At 45.4% G+C, this 9,186-nt stretch overlaps 1 protein-coding gene and 1 pseudogene across 1 annotated transcript; both read right to left on the reverse strand.

The window, feature by feature from the left end:
• Positions 1-3,180: 3,180 nt before the first annotated feature.
• On the reverse strand, positions 3,181-4,613 carry LOC119462646 (uncharacterized; annotated as a pseudogene).
• Positions 4,614-6,582: 1,969 nt separating this feature from the next.
• Positions 6,583-7,785, reverse strand: LOC125947651 (uncharacterized; the record flags this gene model as incomplete). The annotated part of the gene is made up of 1 exon (XM_049672832.1): positions 6,583-7,785. A coding segment is annotated over one exon (1,200 nt), but the record flags the coding sequence as incomplete, so codon positions are not given.
• Between the last annotated feature and the right edge of the window lie 1,401 nt (positions 7,786-9,186).

The raw sequence follows: 9,186 nt of genomic DNA on the forward strand, positions 1-9,186 counted from the left end.
CAGAAGTCATTATCGCAAAATTCTATTTCCTCCGCTACTGCGGATTTTCCTTACGCAGTTAAGAGAAAAAAAATGCACCGGATGTTTCAGGGCGAAACCTCAAATAATTCCTGAAAACTGTCACTTTTCTCCGACACAATAATCGCGCCGTCGAACTTAATAAAATTATTTTCAGTTCTGGCTGATTGCGTAACTAAAACTAATTTTTCAAAAAATTCATATATGTGCAAATTGTGCCATGCACCAGAACCTCAATCACTACTATAAAGTTAACGAGAATGTTGTACCGGTGCAAAGGAACAATAAGGTCAATAATTAGGTGAAGTTAAATTTATTTATTTATCAAGGTTTCTGAATTTCAAACACGTAGCTGTTACTGGGAGCTCAGCTTCCGTAAACGAGTAAATTACCTGTAATGCCTCAAACCTAAAAACATGCGCAACCAACTTCCGCAGCCGCAAATCGTTACGGTAATCTGTCTACAGTATTCAATTTTCCATCATGTAAAGCGAAATACAATTAACTTGCGCCTCTCTTAAAATGAGGTGTTTCAAATTCTACGGTTCTTCTCACCAGATCATCTCACTGATACCACCTGTTCACACTGCTCTGCCGGCGCTATTTAAGGGGGCGCGAAGATTAAGAGTCATGTTAAGCCTTGTATGTTTCATTTTACTGTCACTTCGCCACGTAGCATGGATTTGTGACTTTTGATGGGAAGCGTCTTGTGAAATTTCGAAATTTTAGGCCATCAAAACAAAACCGTGGCTCCAACCCACGCTGTGGGTTGGAGCCACGGTTTGGACAAGGTGGTTGGACAAGGTGGTTGGACAGCGAAGCTGTAAACGACACCCACAACGATTACCCCCTGTGACGTCACTTGAATTAACACACGTGGTTCTTCAAAGACTGAAAGCAGAGACAAGTGAAATGTACTTAACCACACCCTTTATTACTTGACAGCGACATTATATTCACGCTTTACATTCCGCCTTTACTTTCCGTGGTCTACCCATGATAGCCTGGAATGAACTAAATGAGTTGCTAGACGGTGGTGACGTCACTACGTGATTTCTATGCTGTTGGGTACTTTTCCATTCGGAGTACCTTACGCAACCGTAATCTTTACCGGGAAACACACGCGGGAGAAGGAACAGGCTTCGTATTATTGGCAAACGTCATTAGGATACATTATACGGTTTCCACTTCACACGAGGATTTAGAATGATTTCAACCACTTTCGAATCAGCTGCAAATCTAATCTTTACCGGAACGCGTCGGAGGGTATTCACATTGTTCACACGCGCCTTATCATCTATCATGTGGTTTTAATGCATGTTTTGTGGTTTTAACAGTGAATCTGTTTAAAGCCAGCCGTAATTTGTGGTGCGTAGCTGTGGTAGCCATGACAACCAGGAGTGAGTGAGTGAAACAACTTTATTTACGATCCGGCATAAAGGGAGGAAGGGATAGGGGGATTAAAGCAAGACACTAGCGTGCTCGAACGTCCCGGAGCAGCAACCTACTCGCGTCAAACCCTTGGGGGCGCCGCTTTCGGCCTCTGGCGTTCCAGGATGCTAAGCACGTGCTGGACCACGTCTCTTTGGTTGCCTGGCTCTCGGCTAATGATCTTGCTGCTGATGGCAGTTGGAATTGCTGCTTCTTGGTTACCTGGCGGTGGCGCACAGTCCCAGAGGAGGTGTCTCTGGGTGGCGCGTGCCTTCTTGCAGTGTTGGCATATATCCGTGGTGTATACCTCCGGGCAAACGTGCTTTGCCCAGACGGGGGTCCATACCAGGAGGAGAACGAGGAGACCGCGTGCATGCGCGCGTGGTCTCCTCCTCGCCAGCTCCCTGCCTTCCCGACCCCTGCCTCTCTTCTCTCCGCGGCACGCTGAGCCAGGAGAAAAAAAAAACACCGCATATCCACGGAGTGAATGATGATGAGTGGGCGAAGCTCCGGAGGGAATCATCGGTAAACCGTGAATCTTCCGTGTAATTCGCCCAGTCTCACCGCACTAAATCGAACGATTGACTTCCACCAATGACACGCGCCATATGTGACGTCATTCCTATTTTATAACAGCGCCCTTCATTATAATTGCACCATCTCCCGCTTAAGGGGACGCTAGCACAAACGCGTTAGAAACGTGCAGTACTCTCTAGTAAGGGGGAGAGGCCACAGCGTCTTACGCAGCCGTTTACACATGCCGGAACGTGCACCGCGTTTGCCGACGCCATAACATGACTGCTGAGAGAGTATACCCCCCGTATTCATAAACGCTCCTCGACTTGAACTTGACTTGCCACCGCCTTGGGCAGCGCGTTCGAAACGCGTTGAAGGTAAGGCGGAGAGGCCACAGCGTCTTACACCAGCTTCTTACACGGGCCGTAACGCGCTAGCACAAACGCGTTAGAAACGCGCAGTCTTTCGTTAATGTTGGGTATTTATTGTCATCGTGGTGCGTGTGTCCATGTGCGCTTCGTGGTGTAGTGCTTGTAGCCAAGCTGGAAATAAAGGAAAAAAAAAAAAAGCTTCGTGGCGTAGTGGTTAGCGCCGCGCGCTCGGAAGCGAGGGGTCCCTGGTTCGATTCCGCGCTACGGACACAACTTTCGGAATTTTTTTTTTCATAAAAATAGACGTGGCTACCTACTACTACTACATACTACAGAGGAGGGACAGACCCACACCCTAAGGAGCTTCGCCCCTAAAAAGCTTAGGCACAGCGGAGCTTACTGGCTGCTACTGTTAGGTATGAACTTGGTTGCTGCTAGGTCTTGGTTTAACTACGCATATAGGCAGGTACTCCCGAGCGATCATTTTCAGAAGTACCTTCCCTTTCGCGACATTTCGCGTGACTAGCTCTGGACGCGTGGGCGTCTACGAGTGACAGCGCTCCTGGCATGCCACAAACGCAGGCAGGATAACCAAGGTTGGTACAGGGCCAAGAATGCTGCTGCTTGCCGACGCCGAACGCGTTGGAGGCTAGCCGCTCGATATCAATCGGACAGCTTCGCTGTGTCTTGAGCTTTGCGCGGCCTAGTGCAAGCTTTCGCCTTTTTTAGGGGCGAAGCTTCTTAGAGTGTGGGTCTGTCCCTCCTCTGTAGTAGTAGTAGTAGTAGTAGTCGTAGTAGTATTAGTAGGTAGCCACGTCTACTTTTATGAAAGAAAAAAAAAATCGGGTAAACAAACACAAGCGTCCAGATACGAAATCCATTCAGGAACGGGGTCAAAGGTTTCAACAACACTCCGCACTTGAGCAGCCTCTTCTCGAAAGACAGACCTTGTCGAGCGGGGTGGCTCGGCATGTCTGTCGATCATTCGGCTTCTCCATAATGAATACAGTCCTAATAACATAAACAAATCATATGGTGCATTACTGATTGTCTTTTTGAAAGGAAGGAACCGGATACCGTAAGGTGTTAGAGGAAATTCTTTTTTGATAGTTCTTTGTAAAATGTCCCAAAAATAAAATGCATCACGACAAAGAATAAAGCAATGTTCTATTGTCTCAGGTTGGCTGCACAGTCTACAATTTGTATTCCACGGTACATATAATCCTTTCTCATGAAGCCATGTTTTAACTGGCAGAGTGGAAGTGTGCAGCTTAAAGAAGAATGTTTTCGCTGCTGGCGTTATACACATTCGACGAACACGGCAAAGAACATCTTGACCAAATAGAGACAGATATGGCTTTCGATACATAGGTGCAGGGAAAAGGTTATTTACAAGTGCTATATTTAGCGATGTTCGATCAACGCTAAATAAATATTCTAACGTGAATCTGGCTTTTAAAAATGAGATAGTATCCACGAGTTCTTTTAGGAAGCCCCATAACGGCAGTTCTTGAGCAGAGTTGGTCGTGACAAAAAGAAAAGGGAGGTGTGAAGCAAGACGTGTTCTGTTAACTGCAAGGAGGAAAGGATGACGGACATTTTTAAGGTAAAATAATCGCATGACCAATTGTCTCACAAACAAATGCACAAGACTGAGACCTCCCTTCTCAAGTGGAAGAAAAAGATTATCCCTTCTCATGGCTTAACATGATGACTGCCAAATAAAAGATGCAAATATTCGGTGGAATGCCTGAACATGGACGCGGGAGCAGTGCAAGACCTGCAGAACATAAAGAAGCTTAGAAGCCAGGAATATATTGCACGCCTTAGCTCTTGCGAAAATGGAGAAGTCGCGTCCCTGTCAGGTTGTCACCTTTCGACGGATTGTGGTTATCGCGGATGTCCAATGAGGTCCACTATTACGGAAGTTATCGAGAGGCACACCAAGATATCGCAGCGAAGACTGATCCCAATGAATATTCGAGAACACAGAGGGAGTTAGAGCCCACATGCCTAGCCAAAACCCCCTACTTTTATCAAAATTTACACTAGCTCCTGCCATTTCACAGAAACGCAAGGTAGTGTTTATTGTATCAGTAATACTGGGCTTATCGATGCAAAAGAAGGCAATGTCATCCGCATAAGCTAGAACTTTAATTTCTTCATCTGCATACCTGTATCCCTTAATGCTTGAGTTATAAAGCACGCTTAAGCAAAGAGGTTCCAAGTATATTGCGAAAAGTAAAGGCGAGAGCGGACAACCCTGACGGACGGATGACTGTACCCGTATTACACCTGAGAGGGTACGGTTCACAATTAACTTTGTAGTACACCCTTTATAACAAAGTGCTATACCATTATATAATGCATCACCTAACTGCAGATGTCGCAGTAATCGGAACAAAAAACTGTGCTGAACCTTATCAAAGGCTTTGGCGAGGTCAATCTGAAGAAGAGCTACTTGATCCATGCTACCTTCTAAGCACTCAAGGACTGAACGTGCGATATGAATATTTGTTTGTATAGAGCGTCCGCGAATTCCACATGTTTGATGGTCACCAACTAATTTAGCAATTACTGTCTGCAACCTATTTGTAAGTACTTTTGCAAATATTTTATAATCGACGTTACATAATGATATCGGCCTATATCCGTTTACACTCTTTAATACTTCATTATCAGTGCTCTTTGGGATTAGGGTCGTATGGCCCTGGTAGAAAGTCGGAGGAAGCTCACCATGTTTATAAGCGTCTTTGAAAACCTGCTCAAGAAAGGGACACAGGAATTCCTGAAATTTTACATAAAACTCGGCACTAAGGCCATCAGGGCCAGGTGTCTTGTTTTTCTGCAGAGTTTCAACAGCAAGCTTAATTTCTTCTCGAGTTATTGGCTCGTCAACGCTGACTCGATCATCATCTTGTTATTGTGGCATAAGAGAAATAAATTGATCGGCTTTTTGTTCGTAATCCTGCTGAAGCGTAACTGCAGTGAAAAGATTTTTATAGTGATCTTCAAATATGGTGATTATCTGCGACGTTTCTGTATATATGGAACCACCAGATTCAATTTGTAATATCTGCTTTGAAAGCGCGTATCGCTTTTCATCACCAAGAGCCCTTTTTGTGGGCTCCTCATCTGTGAAACGAGTTGTGCGTGAACGCCCCACTGCTCCTCTGTACGCTTCCGTCTCATATTTCTGTACCTCTGCTCGAACTGTATTTATCTCGTCGCTATACAACCCTGGCTCCTGGCTTTCGAAAGCGTGCAGCTTATGAAGTAGATTATAAAGGTGATGTTTTTCTGCATTTTTTCTTTGAGATAGCTCACATGAAATAGCAATCGCTTCATTTTTTACTCTCTGTTTGAACATTTCCCATTGAGCAAACAGTGGGAGCTGTCGACATTGCGTTATCTCTAGAAATAATTCTTTCACTTTGTTTACAAATTTTTCCTCTCGTAAAAGTTCTGTGTTAAGTTTCCACAATTCCCAATTTGGAGTAAACTTGCGAAACTTTCTGGGACCCCATGAAACAGCCACTAAACAATGGTCTGTGAAAAATATAGGCTTCACGGCGTAGTTGTGAATGTGAGACCAGAGATCCGTCGAAACATACACACGATCAAGTCGAGCATGAGAGACGCCTTGAAAGTGCGTGAACCGCACGCAAGAAGGCGTGTAGGCTCCCACGTCTATTAGATTGTGGTCTTCCACTAATTGCTGAAGCAAAGTTGCACTTGCATCATAACGCTTTGTTAGGTATGAATGGTCTCTATGATCACAAACACAGTTAAAGTCTCCCAAAACTACCAAATCTCTGTCAGTGTCTAGGAACGGAGCAAGAGACAGAAAGAAAGCCTTCCTGTCGCTCACTTTTAGGGGAGCATAGACACAAATAAACCGCCAATTACGGGAACGAAAAGAGAGGTCACAACATAGAAAGCGTCCTTCCCCATCAACACGTAGCGACAATGAAGCGTGATTCAACTGCTTTCTAACTAACAAAAAGCACCCAGCGGAAGCACCACACGCTTGGCTAACACACACCTCATAATCTGGTTGAAAAATTTGCAGCGCAAGGTTAGCATCGGTAGCAGAAGAAATCTTGGTCTCTTGCACTGCACCAACATCAATTTCATGCTGCCTAAGCACATGGAGTAACTGCTGCTGACGCCGTATACTCCGCAGCCCACGCACGTTGAGTGTCGCTACACATAAGGGGAGGGTGAAGGCGGTAGCCATTTTGCTCACCTAAAGCTTTTGTTCTTCATCACCCTTGGCCACAGGTAAATCTGTGGTCTTGCTCCCTTTGCACTTCTTTATAGCACTCTCCTTACTTCGCTGACAAAACCGCCGCGGCACACCATCACCAGGGGAGGGAACCCGTTGAGCACTAGAAGGCACACTCTCGGGTGCCTGTACTGCACTCCCCGTTGTTTCATCGTTGCACGGTGCCGGACGCTTCCTCGCTTGACTGCTGTCCATCGCCTCTTCTTCCTTGTCGCCATCGGGGGGCTTTTCTTTAAGGTTTTCTAGGTCATGTGTGCAAACCGAGTTATTGCCAGTAGCTTCGCTTGGGATGCTGTGGCTGCTCGGCATTGGCTCTGGAGACTCCTGTTCTTCGTCCCTGATGCCGCCTGTGGCTTCTCCGGTAGCATCGACTATCTCTGTAGCATCCATGAGATGGTCCAGTTGGGGCTCTTCTGCGCTGTGTTGCCCAGAACGAAGCTTATTGGCATAGGTCGATACACAGGCGTCCACCGAGTGACCAAATCGGTGGCACTGCAAGCACCTCGGCGTTCTGCATTGTCGACGGACATGTCCCACACGCTTGCAACGAAGGCACAGCGGAGGCCTGCCGGGGATAAGTACCAGGCACTGGTGTCCATAAATGGACATAATGTGTGGCATTGAGCTTACGGTGACAGTATCCTTGAGCACCAAGGAAACCTCCCGGTTTGTCGTCACCCACTGTTCCATACCAGTGCATCTCCACACCTCTCTCTCGACAGACTTCACCTGACCGTACGCCTGGAACGCCTCTTCAACCCGTCGAGCTTCAAGGTGAGGCGGAAGCCAGAGTAATTCGAGCTTGATATTTTTAGTCTCCGGATCTATCACCATGCACTTCAGTCCTTTGACACGGAGCTCACCACAGGCGACGAGTTTATGTTTCGCCGCACTACTAGCGCAGGTAACCATCCATACATGGCTCATCTGATACTGTCCTACACCTATAATATCTGCAGTATCCACTACTTCAAGCAGAGCGTCTCGGAAGTCAGGAGCACGGTATGGTCTGCCACTCAAGTCCGCATGAAGAAAAATGGAATTCAGCACATCGTTACCGGTTGGTAGACGCGGGAGGACAACTTTGTAGCTTGCATCTTCATTCAGAAACGGAGTCGACGATCCTCGGCCTGAGGCCGATACGCTGTTTCCAGCAGATGATGATGATGATGATGATGATGATGCACCTCCGTTATGGCTCGCACCCACTAAGGGGGATAGGCCAAGAATCGGGCGGCAGTGGGAATGCTAACGAAAATTCATATTTTAAAACAAGAAAACAAGAAATGCCAAGTAAAAGACAAAAAAGACAAATGTCGCACTAACCAGATTAGCACGCGAGCGAGCAGTCAGACTGACTGGAAAAGGTGAAAGTGAAGAATTGTTACAATCAGAGGGAGGTAATATTAACAAAACAATTTGGAGAAATCAATTTAGGTGATATGAATGCATCTGATGTGTAGAATACAAATACAATAATTAGCAGGGTAATCGTTTTGTTTCAGTTAAGAAATTAAATACTGCGCAACACACGTCTCTGTGACTATAGCCTAGTGCTGAAGCCCCCAATGATAACAATACTGGTATGTTTAAACCTAATCCAATTTTGTAAAGTGGAGCTTCCAGTAATAATTTTCTGTGGCGTGAATAGCGTCTGCATGATAAAAAGTAATGTTCTATTGATTCAATTTCCTTACAGTTGTGACATAGAGGGGACATCGTGAGACCAGCTCTATGTAAATAAAAATTCAATTGCGGGATGCGACAGCGTAGTCTGGTGTAAGTAACTTCCAACTGCCGAGAAGTGCACCACTGTTTATTCCAGCAAAAACCTAGATGCTGAAAGTCTGTAGATGGTTTCAGCGGTAAGTTGCTTAAATCATTTTGCAAACAAAATTTTCTGTATCTCGATGCAGTGACGTAAGAAGTATCCGGTAAAACAGGGATCAAAGGCCCACTTAGAGACGTTCTTGCTAATAAATCGGCCATTTCGTTTAGATATAAACCGCGGTGTCCAGGAACCCACAGCAAGTTAATTTTTTGTAAACTTTTAGGGACTAAATTGTGAAACAAGCTAAGGAGAGCTGCATTCGTTTCCGTGGAAAGCGACACACATACCGATAGAGAATCTGTAACTACGACAGCTGTTGATTGATTTGCAGGAAGTTTACGTAGCGCTAGGACAATGGCCAATAATTCTGCTATGAAAATAGGTGTGTAATCTGGAAGACGAATAGAGAAGGACCAATTAAGAGAAGGAGAGAAAATGCCTACGCCAGCCTTCTCTTCGGACTGTGAAGCATCAGTGGCTATGATATTGTTTGTTTCCAGGTGAGAGAGGTAATCTTGTAACTGATCATTTAAATATTGGTATGGCATTAGTTTTGCATTTGAGGGGAAAATATCGTCAAATTCTATCTGGAGGCTTCTTTTTGATTGACTTGTTGGTTGAATGTGTTGAATTTGTACATTCAATGGTGATAGCAGTGCCTGTACGAATACGATCTGAGGGGTGTGTAATCGCGACCAATGACTATTAAAGAATAAACTTGGTTCGTTAAT

Source organism: Dermacentor silvarum, chromosome 8 (genome assembly GCF_013339745.2).
Source record: "Dermacentor silvarum isolate Dsil-2018 chromosome 8, BIME_Dsil_1.4, whole genome shotgun sequence".
Taxonomy (NCBI): Eukaryota; Metazoa; Arthropoda; class Arachnida; order Ixodida; family Ixodidae; genus Dermacentor; species Dermacentor silvarum.